The 25,128-nt window shown below is 32.6% G+C and overlaps 1 protein-coding gene across 3 annotated transcripts in view; it reads left to right on the forward strand.

Annotated features, from left to right (window-relative positions):
• The window catches only part of LOC126884733 (monocarboxylate transporter 12-like), a 645,529-nt gene that overhangs the window by 550,229 nt on the left and 70,172 nt on the right, over window positions 1-25,128 (forward strand). For 2 of the 3 annotated variants that reach the window (XM_050650864.1, XM_050650865.1), the window contains exons 2-3: window positions 10,355-10,622; window positions 20,542-20,770. The exons of the other annotated variant lie outside the window; for it this stretch is intronic. In XM_050650864.1, coding sequence (XP_050506821.1) covers window positions 10,500-10,622; window positions 20,542-20,770 — 352 coding nt within the window. In that variant the 5' untranslated portion in view covers window positions 10,355-10,499. The remainder of the gene's footprint in view (window positions 1-10,354; window positions 10,623-20,541; window positions 20,771-25,128) is intronic. 3 annotated transcript variants of the gene reach the window in all.

A 25,128-nucleotide genomic window follows, 5' to 3' on the forward strand; every position in this document is an offset into this window, starting at 1 on the left:
GAAGAACATTAATTAGATTGAAATATTATATTCATTTGGAAATCTATCTACATAAAATCTTCATATCAACACTACACCGGACTGGTTTTTTATTAACAACAATTAAAACCAGGGCCGTACTTGAATATGTTTATAAAAAATCGTTCAAGTAAAACTAAATGATGAATAATAATTTATCCACAATGGAAACTCCTACCACTTCTCAAAACACTCCAATGTACTCTACTATTGCATCTCAACAAACTACTCCAAAATTACCAGTGAAAGAACAAGCCAGCATCTTCAGTTCAATTAATGGCGCAAAATTGCAAGATTATCTTTTGCAACTAGGACCACTCGTCCAACCAAAAAATATTATTTATTCATCAAGAATCGCTAATAACCTAGTATGCGTTTATCTTTCAAGTAAAGCTGTAGTTGATGACTTTCTAAATAAAACAGGATCCATAAAAAAAATAATGAAGTACTTCTAGCACGTAGATTAGTCACCCCATCGGAACGTCTTCTCTTATCTAATGTTCATCCAACAATACCGCAGGAAATGTTGATTAATATTCTCCAGAACCTAGGCTTGAAATTAATGTCACCAATAACATGTTTGAGAATTGGAGCTACAAATCCTGAATATAGCCACATACTCAGTTTTAGGCGTCAAGTATACATAGAACCCCTAGATAATATAACCATACCTGATTTTGTCATGGTTAATCATGATAATGTTAGCTACAAAATATTTTTGTCCAACGACCAATCGCTTTGCTTCAAATGCAAACAAATTGGCCATCTTGCCTCACAATGCTTATCAGAAACCTCTTCCCTAATCAATTCTAATGTGCCAAATACTATTCCAACTTTTAATCCACCTCAAAGTATCACCTCGCAGATTCCCACAACAGATAACCAAACAAATAATTCATCAAATCCTCTTCTTCCAATAAATTCTATGAAGGTGTCAAATATATCCCTTTCAACAACAGAAACATCAACATCAACCAAAAGACATTTATCAGAAACCCCATCTCCAACAGAAGAACCAGCATCTAATATATTTAACGAAGCATGTAATAAAAGTACTCCTATATCCAAAAAAATAAGAGCCGACAACAATTCTGAACCCGAAAAAAACATAATACCACCCACTCAAGACTCACCCCAAAAACAACAGATACAAGTTGATCAAAAATTACAAAATCAAATTCACACAATAACCAAGGAAACAATAGAAACCGAAGAAGCTGCTAAAAGATTTATCAATAAACATTCAAAATCATATGTCTTAAATTACGATGAATTTCGGGAGTTGCTAAATGAAACATGCGGAGCTAAAGATGTCTATAATATTGTTAAGGATTATACACCAGATTTACCATTACTTATTAAAATGCTTGTAGACACTCATCCTCATTTTACTGACTCAAAATTAAAAAATCGAATCACACGACTACGCAAAAAGCTAGAAAGACTATTACAACATGAAGTATCTGAACCCGATAGTGATTCATGTGCTTCAACTAAACAATAAATCACTTTCAATAGTATATTACAATGGAATTTGAATGGGTATTAACCCATTTAACCATGTTACAGCTTCTTATCTCAGAATATGCACCAGATTTTATTTCGTTACAAGAAACTCACTTCAAAAATAATTCAACACACAACCTGAAAGGTTACACAGGATTTTGTACCAATCGACCCAATCAGAACTACGCCAGTGGAGGAGTAGCTCTATATATAAAGTCAAATATACCTGTTCAAAATATAAACCTCACAACTAATATCGAAGCAGTTGCTGTAACAATACTTGCCCCTCTAAAGTTAAATATTTGCAGCATTTATGTTCCACCAGACAAGACTCTGACTAAACCCGAACTACTTAATCTTCTCCAACAAATTCCTTCCCCTCGAATAATCACGGGAGATTTTAATTGCCATAATATTACATGGGGATCAAATAAAACAACAACGAGGGGAAATATGTTAGAAAACGTTTTGAACACTATGAACTTATGCCTACTTAACGACGGCTCGCCAACAAGATTCAATATGTCTACGGGAACTTCTTCCGCCATTGATCTCTCCATATGTGAACCCTCATTGATCACCCAACTAGACTGGACAGCATTAAAACATTTATATAGTAGCGACCACTTCCCAATCTTAATAAAGCATACAGTAAATTTAAACACAAATACAATACCAACTCAAAAATGGAAACTAAAAAAGGCAAATTGGATTGAATTTGAGAAAATTGTATCAAACAGAATGGATCAGATTAAAACTTCAGACTCCATTGATGACACACTTAGGAGCTTCAATCAGCTTGTACTGGATGCGGCTAATATAACCATAGGTAAATCTCAACTTTTAAAAAAACGCAAACCAGTTCCCTGGTTGAATTCACAATGTGAAGTCGCTATTAAATTAAGTAAAACAATTTGGAACCGCTACAAAAAATACAAAAATATTGATCTATTAACAGAGTACAAAAAACGTAGAGCTGAAGCAAGAAGAATAATTAAAAAAAGCAAACAAGAATCATGGCAGAAATACATATCTAGCATAAACAGTACTACAAATATATCATCAGTTTGAAAAAAAGTCAAGAAAATAACAGGGCAGCATACCTACCAACAAATTGTGAGCCTGCAAAAAGAAAAAACGCTACTAACTGAGCCACAGGATATAGTAAATGAACTTGCTGATACCTATCAAAAATTCTCATCCAACCAAAGTTACAGTAACGAGTTCCTAACATACAAACAAGAGGAGGAGGCAATACCTATTACAATTTCCGACGAATTTAACGCTATTAATATACCTCTCAGTTATGGGGAATTTGAAGATGCACTTAATAGCATAAAAGACACTGCACCAGGTCCAGATGACATACCAATACAATTCATTAAAAAACTTCCCATGGAAGCAAAAGAGTTTCTGCTCCAAATTTTCAATATCATTTGGGCACAAAAATCATTTCCAAAAATCTGGAAAAATGCCATTGTTATTCCTATTATTAAAGCAAATAAAGATAAATTACACCCAGAATCATATCGCCCTATATCATTAACGTGTTCCTCATGTAAACTTATGGAAAAAATAGTCAACAGAAGATTAATGTGGAACCTGGAACGCAATGATCAACTGATTATCGAACAAGCTGGCTTTAGACCAGGCAGATCTACAAACGACAACATTATCGATCTGGAAAACGTTATTCACGAAGCTTTTAAAAATAACCAAAAATGTATGGCGATTTACTTTGACATAACTAAAGCATTTGATACAGTATGGAAACGCCGTATATTGAGCATTCTAAACAAACTTGGATATCAAGGAAATATTTTAGCCTATATAAACAATTTTTTTAACTCAAAGAACATTTCAAGTCCGAGCGAATGGTGCTATATCCTATCTTAGAGAACAACAAAACGGAATCCCACAAGGATCAGTCATCAGCCCCACTCTGTTTTTAATAGCAATAAACGATATAGTAAAAATCATGGCGAAACCTGTTCAGGCACGACTATATGCTGACGATCTGATTCTTTACATCAAAGGAAAAAACGTAAATCATATGGCGTCAATATTACAGGAACACTTAAATAAACTAGTAAATTGGTCCTTAAATACCGGTTTTAGTTTTTGTTCTAATAAAACAAAATGTATAATATTTTCAAAAAAACGTATCGAGGATAAACCAAATCTCACGCTTGAGAATCAAAATCTTTCCTATACAAACGAAATAAAATTCCTAGGAATGATATTTGATCAACAGTTAAATTCGCTCTAAGATTGACTACGGATGTGTCGCATATGCATCTGCCAGCAAAACAACTTTGAAACATTTGGATACGCTACATAACACCTCCCTAAGGATTATACTTGGAGCATACAGAACAACTCCGATAAATATCATACAAACTGAAATAGGCGAACCCACTCTAATGCTTCGTAGACAGCTGATAACCTTTAATTACGCTTCTAACATAAATGTACATAAAAGAATTTCAATAAATAACATTTTAGATCTATCCATGACTAATGACTCTTCAAACTTTAATCTCCCTTATTCTCGCAGAATCCACCATGCAATGGAGCTACTTAACTGGCAGGAATTTCCACCCTTATGTCAATACAAAGAAATATCTTCATCTCCACCTTGGACTGTAAAAATTCCAACAGTCAGTTGCAGTCTATTACAATTCCAAAAAAATAGCACTAACCCTAATCTCATCTTACAACACTTCAGAGATCTAATTAACTCTCATTCAGATTACACAGTATACTATACAGACGCGTCTAAAACTAAAAATGGAGTCGGAGTGGCATTTATTAACAACACAGAGATTCACAAACATAAAATTCCAGATACTGCAACTGTATTAACTGGGGAACTTTATGCGATCTACCAAGCAATACTGCATGCAAATGCGAACAAGATGAAGAAGATATTAATCGTCACAGATTTTATGTCATCACTACACGTAATAAGGAAAATTTACACGCAGCATCCAATAGCTTTACTAATAAAGGAAGAACTACATAAATTGCATACTGAGGATTTAAAAATCAAGTTTCTCTGGGTCCCATCACATGTTGGAGTAACAGGCAATGAAGCAGCAGACCGAAATGCCAAAGAAGCCATAAATGGTAACAGTATTCCAATGTCGCTCCAATCTGTAAGTATGGATCTAAAAAGCTACTTCATAAAACATCTTTTCGAAAATTGGAACAGTAAATGGAAATCCACATCATCAAAGCTTCAGGAGATAAAAAACAACGTTGGACCATGGCAACCACCCGAGGTATCTAGACGAAAGCAAACAATTATTTCCCGTTTACGACTTGGACATACCCAATTTCCTCATGAATATTTGCTGAAAAAAGAAGAACCTCCAATTTGTGATGAGTGCGGGTCACCCCTTACAGTGAAACATGTGCTAGTGGAAAAGTTCAATAGCCATAGAATTAAATACCATTTAGCTAACAATCTTAAAGACATTTTAGACTATAACAACACTAATATACTATTTCTGTTTCTAAAAGACTGCAACTTACTAAACAAAGTGTAATTAACTGTTACTATCCCGCTAATAACCTTCTTAGGTTGAAGCGGATCGTTGTAAATAAAAAAAAAGAAATTATTACTCCTTTAACTTTTCTCATTAATGCATGTTTTCAGGATGGTTGCTTTCCAGAATGTCTGAAAATAGGCACAATCAAACCTCTGTTTAAAAAAGGAAATAAAGAAGACGTGATTAACTACAGACCAGTCTCTTTGTTGTCTGTTTTTTCCAAAATATTTGAAAAAATGTTAAAAAATATATTAGTAAGTTTTTTTGATAGGTTTAGTATAATATCGGATTGCCAATACGGTTTTAGAGAAAAAAAATCGACACAAGATGCGATTTGTAAACTGACATCACAAATATCAGAAGCTTTTGAGTGTAACAAACGTAGTTTATGCATATTCTTCGATCTCTCTAAGGCGTTTGACACGATATCTCACGAGATCCTGTTGAAAAAACTTGAGAAGTATGGTCTAAGAGGAAGGGTTTTGAAATTAGTAAAAAGTTACTTAACTGACAGAAAACAATTTGTAGAAATTGATGGTGACAAAAGTGATCCTGAAGTAATTAATTATGGCGTACCGCAAGGGACCGTTTTAGACCCTCTACTTTTTACACTCTATGTTAATGACATGCTCAAATTAAAAACTGTTGGAAACATAATTAGTTTTGCTGATGAAACTGCAATTATTTATAAGGCAGAATTATTGGAAAAATTATAGCAGAACAAGACTTTAAAATTATAAAAACATGGTTGCAGATAAACAAACTCACATTAAACTATGAAAAAACTAAATATATAACTTTTGCAATATATAAAAATTATCTGCCAACTTTTAATTCATTAAAAATAAATAAAAAACAACAAATATCTAAAGCAGAGTACATAAAATATTTAGGAGTTTTAATTGACAGGCACCTTAAATGAGACTTACAAATAAAAAATATTTTTTCTACAACCGTGTTAAAAATGCAATTTTTAGCACTCCATGCGAGCGTTAAAAATGCCACTTTAAGGCACTAGTGCTTTAAAAAAATTTTAAGGCACTGCAGTTCGTATTGACCGTATAGGCAGTTTTGATGTAATGTCAAAAAAATATAAAAATTGAATGTCAGTCAAGTTCAAGTAAAAGTTTTTGTAGATATAGTCCTGTAATTACGTTTGTAGAAAAAATATTGTATGATATGCGTGTTAAAAAGTACATTTTTAAGGCACTCATGTGAATTGCAGAATTCGCTATCGCTCATTCTGCAAACTTTCACATGCGTGCCTTAAACGTGTACTTTTAACACTTATATCATAAATAACTAATAAGAAAAATACGAGGACTGCTACCAAAATTCCGCTATTTAAAAGAGTTTTTGGATGTTGAACAGCTTAAAATGCTTTACCTGTCTCTAGTACAATCTCATCTTGTATAAGAGATTTAAAGATGGCTGATTGGCATCTGGTGACCCTACAAAATACTCAGAAATGATTTCTTAAACTAATATATGGAAAACGAAAAACGTATCCCTCAGACCAACTTTTTCATGAAACTCAGGTTCTTTATATTTGGCAATTGTACTGCTTAGAGTTACTTAAAAATATTTATAAAGATAAAATTCCTCTTAAAGCAAAAGTGTCAAATTATGAAACAAGAAGAAAATTGAATGTCGAATGTCTTCACACTTTAAAAACCATCACGCAACGGTCAATTAAATATTTTGCTCCAAGAATATACAATCAATTGCCCATAAATTTTTAAAATATCAAAAATTTTTGTTTGTATAAAAAATTAGTTACTGCTTGGGTAAAAGAAAACAGGGAGTTGTATAACAATTTAATAAATTTAAATTATACTAGATAAAAAAAACATAGAAATTAGATTAGAAACTGTAAAATAAAATAATGATTTGTAAAAAAACAATAAACATAAACTTGTCAATATTAGACAGATTAAGTCAACAAGCATGTTTATGCTTTTAAGACTTTTTTACGTTTATTTTAGTGTAAGTAAACCGAAATTGTAAATTATTGTAATAACTATTGATTTGAATAAACGTATATTATTATTATAGTTAGTCAAAGAGTTTAGTAAGACAGTTCTCAAGTTGTTTATCATAAAATTTTATATCAATATTTGATAGGTCAGGACCTCGATTTTTGATTCGCTTCGTTATTGATCATTCGCTATCTGTACACTAAACAGGACCTCAATTTTGACCCTTCGCTTCGTTATCGATCATTCGCTATCTGTACACTAAACAGATACGAAGCGAATACGTTCAATAACGAAGCGAAGGGTCAAAAATCGAGGTCCAGATACGAAGCGAATACGTTCGATAACGAAGCGCAGGGTCAAAAATCGAGGTCTTGATATGATATTTATTTACCTTATTTGATTATTTTACCTGGATATTTTATTTGCCTGTTTTGTGATATTTACGAATTTGATATTTTTGAATATAAATTGATATCGTGAATTTTACCTTTTTTATTTTAATGACATGCGTGTTCTTTCTCTTTAATTTCTGAATATCCCATTTCTGTTTTTGGGATTCAAATTTTTAGTAAGTGCTGGGCCATTATTTCTTTTTTTGGAAAGTTGTTCTCTTTCTTATTTAATTTTTTTTACATTTCATTTCACTCTGTATAAATAAATACATAATATTTACTGGGCAAAAAAATTTTTTCGTGGTCCGAATCTTCTTGTTATGATTTCGCATCTTAAAAAGTTAACGTTAGGTATTGTAGTATTTGTAACTATAGTCCACATAACATTTTCCACGTCAAATATCCGTAGCTTGAGATATTTATGTATAATGTAAACTCTTTTAATATGTTTTCCAAATTCCTCTTGTGAACTTTCAGTCGCCATCAAATAAATCGTCATTGTTGTCGAAATGAAACAGTCCTAAATATATTTCGAATGCTTCAGAGTCTCTTATCTGACACAGGCCGTTGTAGCTCTTTCTTACATCTGCAATTTCTGCATCAGTATTTCACACTAGCACGCTGTGCTTGCATTCATAAATCTCATTGTTCCAAATAAGAGTAACAGCTCGAGGCGTATCCATTTCAATTAAAACCCGGTGATTGAAAAAAGTGGTTTTCTACTACACTATTACTTACATGCCGACAGAATCCGAGAGAAGTATGTACCGGGACAAATTATTGCTTTTAAGGAACCGTGAAATAGGTGCCGGTGTTTTTTTTGAGATTTGCGCCAAGTTTTTGCTTCCGTAAACATTTCTTGAATAATTCAATCAATATACTCCCGGCAGTAAGTTTTTTGTTATATAGAAGTCTCATATGAAGATAATTTATCATTAAAAATATCGCAGAAAATCGATATTAATTACATCATGAAAAATACGTCCTACTGTGTTTTCTCCTTCTAATAATTTTTACATTCATCTGAAGTGGAAATCTAATGAAAACTACAGTACTGTTTGTTAGAATTTAGTTAAAAGTTTAGAAGAAATAAATATTAAATATCGAGAAATAAATATTAAAGCAATAAATATTAAAAGAAAGAAATTATAACGAAAATTAAAAAAAAATTCCAACAGAAAAAAGTTGTAGTAATTATAATATAATATAAGAACAATAGTGGCGAAACACGAAAATCGACGTTTTTGAGTTAAGTCCATCAATCGGCATCTAAATATGCCCTCTTTTATGTGCAATATCGGCTAACAATTATTTAATTTCCTTACTACTAGAGGGCGCCTACAAGTCTGTATATGGTATTGTGAATTTGTCAAATATTTTGATGCATTAACGACGAAAGCACACCAAACTTTATATCAATACTGGCGAATCTGTAATTACGCCGTGCCTGCATGTATTTGAAATATTAGATATTTTATTAAAGATAGTAGTATAATGTGCAATAGTGGCGAATGAGCACTTTTGTCTGTGTGGTCGTTTTTGCTTTTGTGTTTTTTTTTTTTATAAAACTTCTTACAGAGGAACTCAGTTTCAATCGTTCTTAGGTACTTAGAAATAGCAAATCAAGAGAGCGTCTATCCACTTTGGATCAGTATTATTTAATTCCACACTATCGAGAACCAATATTCATTTCTAAAAAGAAGTCTTACAAAATAAATAAATTCCTTCTACCCACAATCACTTCTTTAATAGTTTGAAATACGAAGTGAGTGAAATGATGAATTTAATTTTACTATTCATAGTTCTTTTGCTTACTTTTTATCTTTTATCATGTTTATCATTTTCATAATTATTACTTAAGATCTTATTTTGTTATTTTCCTATTGTACTTTAGTTTCATTTTGCGAATAACTGGTGTGTACAATAAAATATTTTATTTGATGCGTTTAATTCAGCGTTTCTCAACCTTTTACCCTTTGCGACCCAATCTTCCATAATTGCTTTCACCGCGCCCCCCCTCGTTGAATAATTTTGACAAAAAACAGTAAAATCTTAGTTTTTAGTATTGAGTGCTCTTTATGATTATAACTCCTATTCAGTGTTCATGTGTATTTTATTTTTTATTTTGTCAGAAGTTTGTTTTGCTTTGATTTTAGTAAATTAGTTAACGATATTGGTGTATTTTTTTATATGCTCACGCCCCCCCCCCCCATTACTAAAAGCGCGCCCCCCCGCACCACAGGTTGAGAATCGCTGGTTTAATTTATTTTTAAAAGTAATTTTTTTAATTATTTAAACAGAAACCAAACTGTTGTAGTATAGTAGTAGTAAAATATAGTGGCGAAACATCAAATTAAACATCCTCGATATTGCAATAATGGCATAACGCAAAAAAAAATCAAAAATAAATACAATATCCATCTTTTCTTCCAATAAAATTACTTCTATACCAGGGTGAGGCAGATAAAGGGCCTATTAGAAATATCTCGAGAAGTAACTGAAGACTGAATACGCACGATGTAAACAAAGGCAATGCGCTTGCACGTCGATCGTTATAATTTGAATTTCTTACTTTTACCAAGATCCTCTGGGAAATGTATACAATTACCGGTAAAAGTAGTAAATAAAGGGTTTTTAAAGAATATTTCCTATATTTACCGTCGACTCTGGTAAATGTATACAATTACCGGTAATTGTGTACAATAACCAGATTGTCTACTTTTGCCGTCATATATTTAAGTATTAAACATTTATATTAGGTACGAATTATTTATATTATATTGTAAGACTTTTTTATGTTTAATACTTAAGGGTGAACTACCTTACAACAGATAGATAAACTACAAAATCAACGACATATTCTCTCCAAAAACAATTTTTGCTGACCAAATCCTTATTCTTTTAGCTGATAGAGGCTAAACCATTTCCGCCTACGACTCCTCGGTTATCTCGGGATCCAGTCCATATATGCGTGTGAATAATGAGACTGAAGAGTGACAATCGAGCTGGTGCTAGTTTGTGCCCCAGGTCGAGGCACATCGTCCACCGGAATGCAGAACACCACCGATGAGGAGCTATCCAGCGATGGGAGGCCACGAAGAAGCGGACTATCCAGATCGCGTAGCTTGCCGCAGCTCTCGCACCACGATTCTGGTCTTGGGAGCTACTATGGGGTCAGTCGTAGCCATTTTTGTTCTCTGGTTACAAAACCACTAAAAATATATATGATAAATTATTTAAATTTAAAATAAATTAAATGAAAATAGTAACAAATAGAAATAAAACATCAATGTATTCTTGAATATTGTTGCATTTCCTACAAATAATGATATGATTGCAATGTCTGTCCCCATTTTCTGCTTAAATGCACGATCATCTAGCAACTGTCTTGTAGTTTTAGCCCAACTTCGGCGTGATCGACCTCTTTTCCTTCGTTCTGCAGGTATCCATATCAATATTTTTGGAATCTTCTGATAATCTCGAACAATTTCGTCTTGTATATTTCTGTCCACATCCATTTCATCATGTTGAATTCTCTTTCGACATGAATTCTCTTCTAATTTTGATCTTCAACAATTTCTCCTCAAAATAGCCACTTTGGTTGCTAAGTGCTCGTTTTTGCTATTTTTCGATATATTCCAAACTTCTGAGCTGTAGAGAGTAATACTTTCAACTATGCTTTTATAAATATGTTTTTTCGTGTCTCTGTTTATTGATCTGTCTTGATATTGATAGCTCTTTCTATCTGTTTCAAGCTTAGTTTCGTCTTTTCACCTGGTTATGTAATGCTCTGCTAATTCTCTGGAAAATTTTCTCGTATTTCTGTCAATAATAATTAAAGTTCTCCATCTACTGTTTGTCAAATACGTTAGTTATTAGCATTTTTCTTTTATCATTCCTCCTTATGCTTTTACCGTTCCATTGTTCAGATCGTTTAGTACTTCCAATGTGATTATCTATTTAGTTACATTTATTTTGCCAGGCACTGTTCTTCGCCTTGAACACTTCTTGTTTAACTTTTTTATTCATTTAATTGTACTCCTCTACTGTTCATTCACATTTGTTTTGGATTAACTCTATGTACTTTTCTTCCTTTTGACTAGTCATTTCTTAAGTGTCTTTGTGTCACCAGTACGGCTTATCAGCCTTTTTGTCTTTTTTCCTAGGGCTTCTAGGCACCATTGTCTAATATTACGCAGCCATGAAAGTTTCTTTCGACCAATCCATCTCTTTCCCTCCACTTTTCCTTGTATTATAAGGCGAAGCAGATGGTATTTAGGTCCTCTAATTATATGGCCGAAGTATTCTGTTTTTCTCCTCTTTATGATGCTTATGAGCAGACGTTCCAAATTCATCATTTGAAGAACATCTTCATTGGAAGTGTGCGAAACCCACGATATCTTTAGGATTCGTCGATAGCACCACAATTCGAATGCTTCTATTTTGTTTAGCATTGTGGTTGTTAACGTCCATGTCTCACAACCATACAATAGGATAGACCACACATAACATTTCAGCACCTTCTTTCGAATATTCATGGACAGGTTTCTATTACATAAAACTGGTTTCCAGGTCATAAAAGCCTTCCGTGATATTTCGATCCTAGTTATTATCTCTTCATCAGAGTCACAATTTACATTTAACCAGCTGCCAAGGTACTTGAAATGATTTACCCGTTCTAACTCCTCTCCATCAAGAGAAAGCTGACCTTGATCTATATTAATCTTTCCAACTGCCATCCACTTTGTTTTTGAAATGTTGATTTTAAGGCCTCTCCGATAGCTTGCTTCACTGACTAGATTTAATAGTGTCTGAAGATCTTGTAAATTTTCAGCAAGAATGGCTGTATCGTCAGCGTATCTAATATTGTTGATTACTTCTCCGCCTAGCCTTACTCCCTCTTGTCTGTCATCCAAAGCCTCCCTAAAGATTTCTTCAGAGTACAGATTAAAAAGGGTGGGTGATAAAACACAACCTTGTCGTACTCCACGTTTTATCGGCAGTTTTTCAGTACGACTGTCTCCAATTTTGATAGAGGCTACTTGATTGTAATATAAGTATTTCAGCAGTCTTATATCGTAGTGGTCAAGTCCTGCTGCCTGCAGGCAATCGAAAAGTGTATCATGTTGTACTCGGTCGAATGCCTTCTCGAAGTCGATGAAACAAGCATAAACGTTCTTTCGGAATTCACAACTTTTTTGTAATAGAACGCGCATACAAAATAGCGCTTCTCTAGTTCCTAGACCATTTCTAAATCCAAATTGCTTATTACCCATTCTAGTTTCGCACAGAAGGAATACTCGGTTTTGTATAATACGTGAAAGTATCTTAAGTGTGTGACTCATCAAACTGATTAGTCTAAAATCGCTGCATTTGGTGGGCCTGCTTTTCTTTGGTAATGTTATAAACAGTGACTCCAACCAATCATGTGGTATTTTTCCTTCGTTGTAAATTTTGTTAAAGAAAGTAGTCAAGTAGGTAATGTTTTCCTCATCCAAAAGTTTAAGTAGCTCAACAGGGATTTGATCTGGTCCAGGTGCTTTATTGTTTTTGGCTTGTTGTAATGCTTTTATGACTTCTGACTTCAGTATACTGTTTAGATTACTGTGATTACTGTTTAGAAGACTCGAAATATTACCCTACTCCAGAATGAACCAATATCTTAATATTTCCATCATTTTCAATTAAAACGAGGATGGTGTAATCAAAATCATCCGAAAGAGCGAATTTTTTAATAACGAGTATTCTTCTGGTTTGGCTGTAAAAACTCTTCTAGACCCCCTACAGGACAGGGGCACGTAGGTGGTGATCAAACAAGTATTAAACAGATCAATAGTTATCCCTTCGTTTGCACTACATACTTTCTGATGTACTATGGAATAAATACCTTCTACCCCAGGCGCCTTGTGTGGTTCAAATATCTTTAAGCCTGTTCGACGGGTCTAGGACGTTTCATCGCCGCCGTTTCGATGCCGCCAGTTCGATGCCGATGCCGGCCGATTCATCGCCAGTCAATTAATCGCTATCTGATATATTTCCGAATTTTCGACAGTTACAATTATTAGTTATTTTTTGTATTAATTAGGAATTCTAGGAAATGCGAGATATGACGGCGTTGAAATGGACTGGCGATGAACCGGCGGCATCGAAACGGCCGGCGATGAACCGGCGGCATCGAAACGTCCCATTCCGTGTTCGACATGTATCCTCCTTTAAGATCATGTCAGCCAACTAACTCCCTGCTCATAGTGTCTCCATGTCATAGTGAGACTCCATGTCATTCGAATGACTGACATTGTCAAAATCCGTACATAATGTTCTAGAATTATCTCTATGGTTTCCTCCGCTGAGTTAGTAAACTCACTTTTAAGTTTCTCCACTCTAAGTTAGCAGTCCCTTTGAGGACAGTATTCGTTTCTTGTATTCTCTCTAGAGAGTCCTGAAATGCTCTTTCAGTTACAGTTTCAATCCACAACGCGTTACATTGATTGACGTTGACTCGCTTTCTTTTAAGGGGTATTCATGGTATTATACTATTGGTTTTTAATCCTTTTCTATTCTGTTTAGTGTCTCACTATCCATTTATATAATATGCTAGTTCCACTCTTATCTTCTCTGTCTTCCCCATGGTACAATATCCTGTATGTGCCAGAGATATCTTCTTTTATTATTTAATATTCCCTCTTTTAATGATTTCTCAAAGATTTGAAAATTTTTATATTATACCTATGTCTTCGTCTGAGATCACAATTACATCTGGTGCATAACCGCAGGTTTTATTTGTTTTCTGATCAGCTTATATCCTTCCCGTGAGTTTCTTATATGATTTTGTCATAAATTGGTATAATTGTGTCACGTCAATCCTCTTCACACCCTGGTCTACATCGTCTACACCGAGACCTGAAAATACCTCTTTCCCACAAACAGCAGCAACAAAGTTCAGTTTGGTAGGACTTCTTTTGTTGTTGTCACAATAACTGTGTGAAAAATATTTAGAATACTTTCATCTTTCACATTATTCTTCCTCATGTAGGCACCTTTATTCTGCCTAATATGTCCTATATACCTATTCCTAATAATACATCATTGTTCTATTACACTATTACGGTGCATGTGGTTTTCGAAGTATTTTTTAAACAACTTTTTTTTATTTGTAACTTTTATGTGGATTTCGTTAGAGTCAACGATAGTTGTTTGGGAATGAAAACAATGTATAAAGACTATCCGTGTTTACAGAATGTCATAAACTGCCATATTTTTAATCGACTCATTACCTTTATGTTTACGGACTTGCTGTCTCCGCCCACAGCTGATTGGAAGCGAAATTACTTAGTTACTTAATTTGACGAAATTAGTTCCAAGACCGGTGGAAATGCCCGTCAGTTCTTAAGTTAATGAAAATGTATTAAAATTAATTAAAGAGCAAATTGCTTATTAACAGGTTGCAATTTTCAAAATAGTACAAGCGCTGATAAATAACATTTAACAATATATTAATTTTTTATCTTTAAGTTTTGGTATTTCTCAGGAATTGCCACTTATACATGTATCTCACAATCTTTTTACATATTCACCTGAAACTCCTTTCTTATTGAGTGCCCACCACAGAATCTCTCGAGGAACGCTACTATATGCTTTTTTAAGATCAATGAATACCGTATGAACGTTTTGTTTCTTTATTCCTGTATTTTTCCCTATAATGAAAATTGCATCTGTTGTTGATCTGCCCTGCATGAAGGGCTAATTGAATATAGGCTCTTTCGGTTTCTTTACGTATCCGTCTATCAATAATTACTCTCCACCATATTTTTATGGTGTGATTTGTTTTTATGTAGTTTTATGGCCGTGTAGTTTATACATTGTTGTAAATCTCCCTTGTTTTTGTAAACTGATACTACTATCCTGCTTCTCGATTCATCTGGCATTCGTCGAAATTCCATGATTCTCTGGTTCTCCATGAATCTTCATGTTGGCTAAACCTGTTAGCCAACTTGTTCTTACCTCTTCTAATGCTCTCCACACTTCCCCAAAAATTTCATCTGGTTTACTGCTTTACCTTTCTTGATTTTTGAAGTGCTTGAACCACTTCCTAGTTTGTTATTTTGGTGAAAATTACTGTTACTATGTCCGTTAACTCAACTAGTTTCCTGTCAAATTCTTCATTTAATAAACTGTCAAAGTACTTTATCCATCTCTTTTTGACATCCTTTTCGTGAATTAGTATTTTATTATTTTTCTCTCGCATACATCTAATCTGATTAAAATTTTGTGCTTTCTTTGCTGTATGTTTGGCTGTTTTATATATCTTTGTATCGCCTTTCCGGGTATCAATTTGGTCGTATAGATTTGTATAAGCTTCTGCTTTGGCTTTTATTACTGCTACTTTCGCTTCCTTTTTGGCGACCAAATAATTTGGAAGATCTGTGCCCGACCTATTTTCTTGCCACTGTTTATATAATTTTCTCTTTTCTTTCTTCTAATTTTCTCTTGTACTTCGTTTGACCACCACCAAGTCTCTTTATGCTCAAACTTCTTTCCTGACGTTTTTGCAAGTATTTCAATAGCAGTATCTCTAATGATACTGGTCTTCTTCTTCCAAATTTTATTAGTGCTTCCTTTTATGGTTTAAAACATTTTTTCTACTATTCTTGCCCTGAGTTGACTTTCTTTCTCATCTTTTCCAACATCCATCACATGATTTTTTGTGATTTTGTGATTCTCTCCGATAGTTTGATTTAGTTTCGCTTTTTACTTCTCTAGGACATGATCATTTTTCCTCTTCATGTGCCTTATCCATTGCGGACGTTGGCTATCATCATAGCAATTTTAATTTTGTTTGCGGCGTTTCTGAATAACTCGACCGATGTTAGTCCAAACCATTGGCGTAAGTTCTGAAGCCATGTCTGTGTCTCTTCTTCTTCTGGGACCGTGTTTGGTCTCTATTTTGCCTTGTATTATCAGTTGCAGTAAGTATACAATATTTATCATGTCTCATAATATGACCGAGCTATTCAAGTTTCCATTTCTTAATTGTGGAAGGGATTTCTTTTTGTGTTCCCATTCGGCGCAATATCTTTACACTAGTGTTGTGGGTCGTCTAGGATATTTTGAGGAAACGAAGGTACGCCCACATTGAATTCCTCTAGCTTTTTCATTAGTGTTTCCGTTAGTGTCCATGCCTCTGCTCCATACAGCAAGACTGAAAATGCATTAGCAGCCGTATTTTTAGTGAGAGATATATAATATATGTCGCAATGGGTGAATATATTTCTCATTTTGGAAAGTGTTGCTCTGGCATTTTCAACTCTAGATCGTATTTCGGTAGTTTGATCCCATTTCGACTTGACTCGAGGTATACATGTAACTGTTCCAAGGTATACATATTAGTCTACGTATTGAATTAATTGGTTTTTTATTTTCAATTGTCTGGCAGTTTTTTGAGTTTTGCTCACAAGTATCAATTTTGTTTTATTTATGGTGAGGTCAAGTCCTCTTTCTTCACTCGCTCTCTGTACCCTGCCCATAAGATGGTCATTGATTGTGTGAAATGTTTTTTTTTATTACGAAATTTGCAATTAATCTCTTTGAGCTCTTGTACTAAAAAGAAAATATAAACATATTTTGATTACAAGTACGCTCTTTAAGAAAACTGAAATTTAGAATTTAAATTGAAACAATCAAAACATCGTTATCAAGGGAAACGATCTTAATTATTATTCTTAATATTCACTTAATATATATCCGGGACGAGTTTTTACCAAATTATATGCTTTCGGTTACAGCGCAATCTCTTTTTAGGACAATATAAAAAAGGAGTAAAAAGTGGTGGCATTGTCGATGTAATTACCTTAAAATTTTAACGGAGTGTTAAATATTGGGCCATTCTTGCCTTTGTCTACCGCTTCCAGCATTGTTTTTGCGGTCAGACGTTGCATTGCGCGAAAAAGTAAAAACATTATGCTTTCTTTATTCAATACTTTAATACTTATCAGACTAGAATGTTGAGGTACACAACATTGTGAATAATAATTCATTTTCAGTGAATAATAGTTCAAGACAATTTTTGACTTACAAATAACTTATATAGAGTACTTATTTTACACTATGAAAAGACCTTACTTTGTGTAGATATTGTTAAAGGATTATACAAGTAGAAAATAATATTAAGAATAGATCTGTTTCGTTAAAGATTTTTTCCTATATTATGCTCTCTCTCGATAGCCGAATGACCTTTTGAGGGTTTTGACCTCCTCCACAAAGTCTCTCCAATTCTGTCTAACCTGTTTTGCTATTTCTGGAGCTTTATTAACATTTATATCTTTCAAGTCTCTCTTCACTCACCTTATCAGTTAATTTCTGTTAAAGACCATGTGGGAGGAGCGCTCCTATAGGTAGTATGTACTGTAAAAATTATTTTCGTATCCCTGTCATCATTACTTCTTGGCTTATATACTTATACTTGGCTTATATACTTTTATACTTCGTCTAATTTACTAACCCTTGCACGTCATCCGCGTCATAGCCTATGACGTCGCATGATACCAACATGAAATATTTAGGCTGTAGGTGTGTTCTTTTTTAGAATCACTTTGCCGAGTACACTGGAATTACAGCCACTATACATATTTTATTATATACGCGTAGAAATAATATTTGAAGATTTCTATTAATGTTAACCTAAAGAAATACACAATAATATGTTTCATTTAATTTGTATAAATGGATTATAAACCGTTTTTATGAAGCACATTTGTTCGGAACACACTGTAACTGTAATCGAACGAAGGTGGTATTTTGGCATAAATTGGTAACATTTATTTTGACAGTTGCGGTGATGACACTTCATATTTGTTTATACTCTTTACTATAAATATCTGTTTTATTATATTTACTGTTTTTATTATTTACCTTACTATAAAAAGAACCTCTACTATAAAAATATAAATTTCACCTAATTTTATCACGACTTGGAATAATCGAGGTATCTGACAACTTTTTTAGTTGTTATTGTAGAGATATACAAAGAAACCTACCGTCTTTATGCTAAGAGTTCGGAGCCGTTTTTTAATTATTAACAATGCAGTACAAAAATGCTTGCACTGCAAATCTTAAAAGATTCTAACTTAATTCTTGTTCTCTAATATTTCTTAAGTTTTTACTTATTTACATTGAATAATAATTTGTTTTGTTGTATAATCCACGTTTACAATAATTTTATGTGATCTATTTGATTTAAAATGGATTCAGGATTTTTTTTTATACTTTGGCAACTATGTCAACTTAGATCTCTGGCGTAGATAATGACGTGCAACGGTAAGTAAATTAGACGAACTGTACATGATCTATTCACGCTAATCTATGGGATCTTACAATAGGGCTTTTCATCGATTGTCATTTGTTTCGAGCTTCTGTCATATGTTGTATAAGCTATGTATAATATTAATATACACGGATTATACGACATATGACAGAAGCTCGAAACAAATGACTGTGAATGAAAAGCCCTATACGCGTGTTATCAAAGGCTGTCCAGTGAGCGTTAGAATTTTCTGGTTATTTTAAATTCTCCTGCTGGTTCTGCTGGTCTTGATACGGGCCTAAAATGGATATGAAAAGTTTATTTTCAAAGGATATAAAACATTGTAAACTCTAGCAACCATCTAAATCATATTTCTTGAAACAACTCTTTTGTCTTTTCTTTGCTATACTTTTCTTCTAGTACATATTTTAATATTGTTTTAGCAGGATTATGTGTTTTTCTTCAGTTTTATAAAATTTCTTGTTTTTCTTCTTGGTATTTATGTATATTCATGTACATCTGGGATATATAAGCAATGCATTGTTTTATCCCTTTATCTATTTGCTCTCTAGATCCGTCGTCAAATCATTGCTTGTTCTTTATTCTTTTTTATCTTAAAAAATTAACTTAAAATATCGATTAAATATCGTTAAATATCGATTTCCAAAGTGTCGACTAAAAGGAATCCCCCATCTGGAAAGTTCATCCATTCAATCAGTTATTTTTGCAATAAACCATCTTAAAGTTCTTAATATTTTTTTCAAAATTGTTTTTTCGTATTATATAAAAAATCAAGTGCTATGTTAGATTTAAACAACATCCAAATGTGTCTATTATTACCGGAGATATCGTAAAATTTTCCAGCGCTTTTGATTTGAAATCTTCATTTTCACTTTAGAGCATTGTTGGCTGATTCCTCCCACCACTTGAATAATTATAAATGGTTTTTAAAAGACACTTTTAAATCGTTATTTAACGTAAAAAAAAGAAGATTTTTTTATATCTCGTTTAAAAATGGTCCTATTACAACGTGTTTTTAATTCATTACCAACAAAATTAATTTCAAAATAAAATTATAAATTAATAGTTATGATATAAGTGTTAAAAGTACAATTTTAAGGCACGCATGTGAAGGTTTGCAGAATGAGCGAAGCGAATTCTGCAATGCACATGAGTGCCTTAAAATGTAGTTTTAACACGTATCAGCGAGCCCAAAAACGAGTAATAATACTGAACTCATTGCAGGCAATTGTGTCCAAATTACAAATTTATCGTTTTTCATCACTTCGAAATACATTTTGGAAAATGCATTTTCCTTGCTGAATACAGCAATTATTATTTCGCCATAATCACTTTAGTTCACTAAGTTCCCTGAGGCACTTACGATTTGAATGCAATAAGTTTCATTGAGATGCATCCAACTGCAAAAATTTGGTAGGTTTTGGTCTTTTTACTGCTTCACTGTCTGGCCTATATTATCTTATAGCCGGCTATATTTCAAAGACGTCAATATTTTCGACTGAAGTGGAATAAACCAAGGACATAAGAGAACTCAAAATGAAAAAAATGAGGAGGATTTAAATCGGGCGATCGAGCAGGCCAATGTTTTGTATCTCCTCTACCTGTTTAACGATTTAGATCTGTATCTAAGTGAAATACAAAAAAAATGCATTATTAACTAAAAACTGTTTACTTAATATAAAAAAAGTTTTTATACACCTTTATATTGTCCTAAAATGACATTTTCGCTGAATGTATTCCACTTTTTTCTCCAACAAACTGTTTACTCTTAGGGTTCTGGTGTCGACGATGCCCCAGTTAGTCGAGCTGCAAGGCTTGTCGCAGACTTGCGTCAGCTGTTGACATTAAAGCAACATTACTATCCAGAAGGTGGTTGGGGTTGGGTAGTTTTAGTTTGCGCGGTTTTCGTCCATATCCTGGGACATGGAATGCTCACCTGTATCGGACTTTTCTATCTGGAAATCCTCAAAAAGTTCGGAACGCACGAGAAAAGTTCTGCTGGTAGGTATATAAACCACAAATATAACCAATTCTATAAATCAATATGGCAATAAATATTTTATTGAATTTCATTTAAATTATCGGTACAATAAATTTGTAATTAAATAAGTGTTGTATATAATTAGCTTTAATAATTTAACAATGTGTGTCTCTAAATTAGGCAAATTAGAATAATATATAGGGTGAGGCAGATAACTGGCCTATTAGAAATATCTCGAGAACTAAAGGCAACAGAATCATTAAAATTGGGATAAAGGGGTTTTGAAGGATGATCTATTAAATGAAAATATTTTCATCTCTTTGCAACTTTCGGTTATACCGGAAGTTGCTTATAACTTCGTTTTTTAAATGGGACACCCTGTATATTTGTACATTTTTGGATTCTCTTCGATGTCTTCTTTCTTAAAATATAAAGTTTTGTAATATTATACAGGGTATTTTAAAAGATAATTACGTTTTTTTAATAATTTCGTAGCAACATTCACACCCTGTAGAATTGTAGTAGTTTGACATCTAAAACTCTACTTACGTTCAAATGATTTTTAATATACTCTACTATTGTTAAGAATCATTAGTATAGCTAAATTTTTAATTTTAGTATACAGGGTTGGTCGAAACTCGGAATGAGTATTTTCTGAGTTTTCTTAAATGAAACACCCTGTATTTTTGTATTGAAGTGAAATTATATTTTACAGTACTTTTTTATTTTTTAAGCATTCCCTATACCTAACTGCTTTAATTTGTGAGTTATTGGTGATTCAAGCTAAACATTAATTGCAACAAAAAATACGTAAAATTTTATTAGGTTGGCCGTGAAAATACTAAATCCCAAATAATTTTTCAGAAATAAATACATATTAATCCAGACTGGTCCTTAAAATTACCAATAATGGTTTAGCTATCGAAATACCTACTTAGTTAAGATTGTTGGTGCGATTAACAATTAAGCACAAATTAAAGCAGTTAGGTATAGGGAATGCTTAAGAAATAAAAAAGTACCATAAAATATAATTTCATTACAATGCTAAAATACAGGGTGTTCCACTTAAGAAAACTCACAAAATACTCATTCTGAGTTTCGACCAACCCTGTATACTAAAATTAAAAATTTAACTATACTAATGATTCTTAACAATAGTAGAGTATATTAAAAATCATTTCAACGTAAGTAGAGTTTTAGATGTCAAACTACTACAATTCTACAGGGTGTTAATTTTGCTACGAAATTAATAAAAAAACGTAATTATCTTTTAAAATACCCTGTATAATATTACAAAACCTCATATTTTAAGGAAGAAGACGACATCGAAGAGAATCCAAAAATGTAAAAATATACAGGGTGTCCTATTTAAAAAAACGAAGTTATAAGCAACTTCCGGTATAACCGGAAGTTGCAAAGAGATGAAAATATTTTCATTTAATAGATCATCCTTCAAAACCCCTTTAATTTTCATGATTCTGTTGCCTTTAGTTCTCGAGATATTTCTAATAGGCCCTTTATTTGCCTCACCCTGTATAAAGTAATGTATAGGTACAGGTACATATTGGTCAATAATTCCATTAGGGTACAAACTATCCAAAAGTATTTTAGAAAAAATGTATCCAATGATATTCTGTAGATTCTGTTACTAAGCCGACTTCTACAGGGTGATTAATATCTACGTATTAGATTGATAATTAAGTAAAGCAAACATACAATTTTTTTAAACAGGGCATCCTGTATATTTTCTCATATTTACATTCCTCTCATAATCCCTGTTCTTACAATATGAAGTTCTCAAAATGCTATACAAAGTATTTGCCGTATATAAAGAAAAGTACGTATATAAAGAAAGAACACATAAATACTTATTTATTTTACATAAAAAGGTCAACTATATGTTCTAGTTTTTAAATTACGTTTAAATAATATGAAAAAATCCTAATTTGCTTTTGTAGTTCACCCTGTATACGAATACTTCTCAATTATTTCTCTTAAATTTAATTTGAACACTAAAACATACTATTTACCTTAATATGTAAAATAAATACTACTTATTTATTTATTCCTTCTTTATATTATACATACAGTGCGTTTATTTCATAGCGATTTCGAAATAAAAATAGTTAACTTGTTAAATACCCTGAATAGTCGTGTCAACTCCCATATAAAAATATAAATTATGAGAGGAATTTAAATATTAGAAAATATACAGGGTTTCCCATTTAGAACATAGTATGTTTACCATGTAGTTGTTAATCACCCTGTGGAATTCGTCACATTATTCAAGTCTGTAAAATGTTGTCTACATTTTTACTAAATAATTTTTTAGTATAATATCGCACTAATAACTCATCCTGTATGTATGTTGTAAGATTTATCTATTTCTTTCGAACAGTAAAAAATACGTGTATTTTAAAATTTGATATTTATTAACAAACAAATATTTTATATATAAATAAACTGCTCGTCAAAAGTTAGGGATGTAGAAAATTCTGCTGAATTTTCATAGTATATTTTTCGTGAACAGATTAACGGATTCCGCTAATTTTATTTTATTATTTTAGGTTTTTCCTTAGTATTTACACAGTTATGCAAAGGTTTACTCAAACTTTTTTTTGTACTTATACCGGGTGAAAGAAAAGAAATGTTTTTCTTATGTTAAGTTTGAGACGCCCTGTAGGGGTGACAAGGTATAAGTGAGGGTATACATCGAAATCGTATTGTAGTCTTATGTTTTGTGAACATTTTGTTTTTTGAATGTCCCTGATATCTATAAAGACAAAAAAATAGACGGTTTTTGTAATTTAACATGTGTTTTAACCGAAACAAAAGTTTGAGACACCTTGTAGGGAGAAAAAGACACAAAGGTGAGTATACCTCGATATTATGTTGTAGTCTCATATTTTGTGAATATTTTTTTTTAATTTCTCTAATATCTTTAATAACAAAGAAACTAGACGGTATTACTCTTTAATATGTGTTTTAACTGACGACCTGCATCACATCACACATGTGAAACATAAAAACACATATTAAAGAGTAATACCGTCTAGTTTCTTTGTTATTAAAGATATCAGAGAAATTAAAAAAATAAAATATTCACAAAATACGAGACTACAACATAATATCGAGGTATACTCACCTTTGTGCCTTTTTCTCCCTACAAGGTGTCTCAAACTTTTGTTTCGGTTAAACCACATGTTAAGTTAAAAAACCGTCTATTTTTTTTGTTTCTAAAGATATCAGGGACATTCTAACAACAACATGTTCACAAAACATAAGGCTCAGTATTAGTGTGTCTTCCGAACAGTAAGGTTGGTTTTGTTACACGCGCTTAATTACTTTTTGCTCGAATTTAGGCAGGTAGATATTTTATTTTGGTTTGTTATTTCATAAACCCATAGTTAAGGTAAGTACAAGTTTTTTAATATTATAATGAGTAACTCTTCCGACGGGGGTACTCCCCCGTCTGGAAAAGACCCACCAGATGAGAAAGATATACAAGGCGAAATGGAAATTGATAATAAAATATATAGTTTAGACAACAAATATATTTCGACAGACATCGGACCGTACTATGTTATCGTTGAACCGGTTGATCAAAAAAGTCATTTATCGGCTGTTAAAGTTGGGCACTATTTATTTAAAAATACTACTTTTAACACACATGTTATTGACATAAAATTAGTCGGGAGAAATAAAGTAAAAATTATTTTTAAATCTTATAATATTGCTAATGCCATTATAGGACATAAATTAATAAAAGATAACAATTTGATCGCGTATATACCTATTTTTTTCAACCATAAAAAGGCAATTATCAGACAAATTGACACATTTTTGTCCGAAAAGTATATAATAGAGAATATCGAAAGTGAACATAAAGTTGTAGATGTAAAAAGAATGAAACGTAGGATAGTTGATTCTGATAATGAGACACAGTTTGTCCCTAGACAAATGATCGTCTTGACGTTTTTAGGAAATAGTTTGCCAAAATTTGTTAAAATTGATTTGGTGAGATTTGCTGTAGAGCCCTACATATATCCTGTAGTTCAGTGTTTCAGGTGCCTTCGATATGGCCACACAGCCAAATACTGTAAAAGCACTACAACTAAATGTAAAAAATGTGATCAAACCCACGATGAAAATGATGATACCGATTGCACTTCTGACACTTACTGCATATACTGTGAAAAGCATGACCATCAGTCCGTATCAAAAATTTGCCCGAAATACCAGGAACAATTAAAAATTAAAAAGATCATGTCTGAAAAAAATGTATCATTTAAAGAAGCTGAAGTTATTGTAAGAAATCCGTCTTACGCTAAAATAGTAACACATAATAATTTCGATGTTTTAAATAATTTAAACAATT

This window comes from Diabrotica virgifera, chromosome 5 (assembly GCF_917563875.1).
Source record: "Diabrotica virgifera virgifera chromosome 5, PGI_DIABVI_V3a".
Lineage (NCBI taxonomy): Eukaryota > Metazoa > Arthropoda > Insecta > Coleoptera > Chrysomelidae > Diabrotica > Diabrotica virgifera.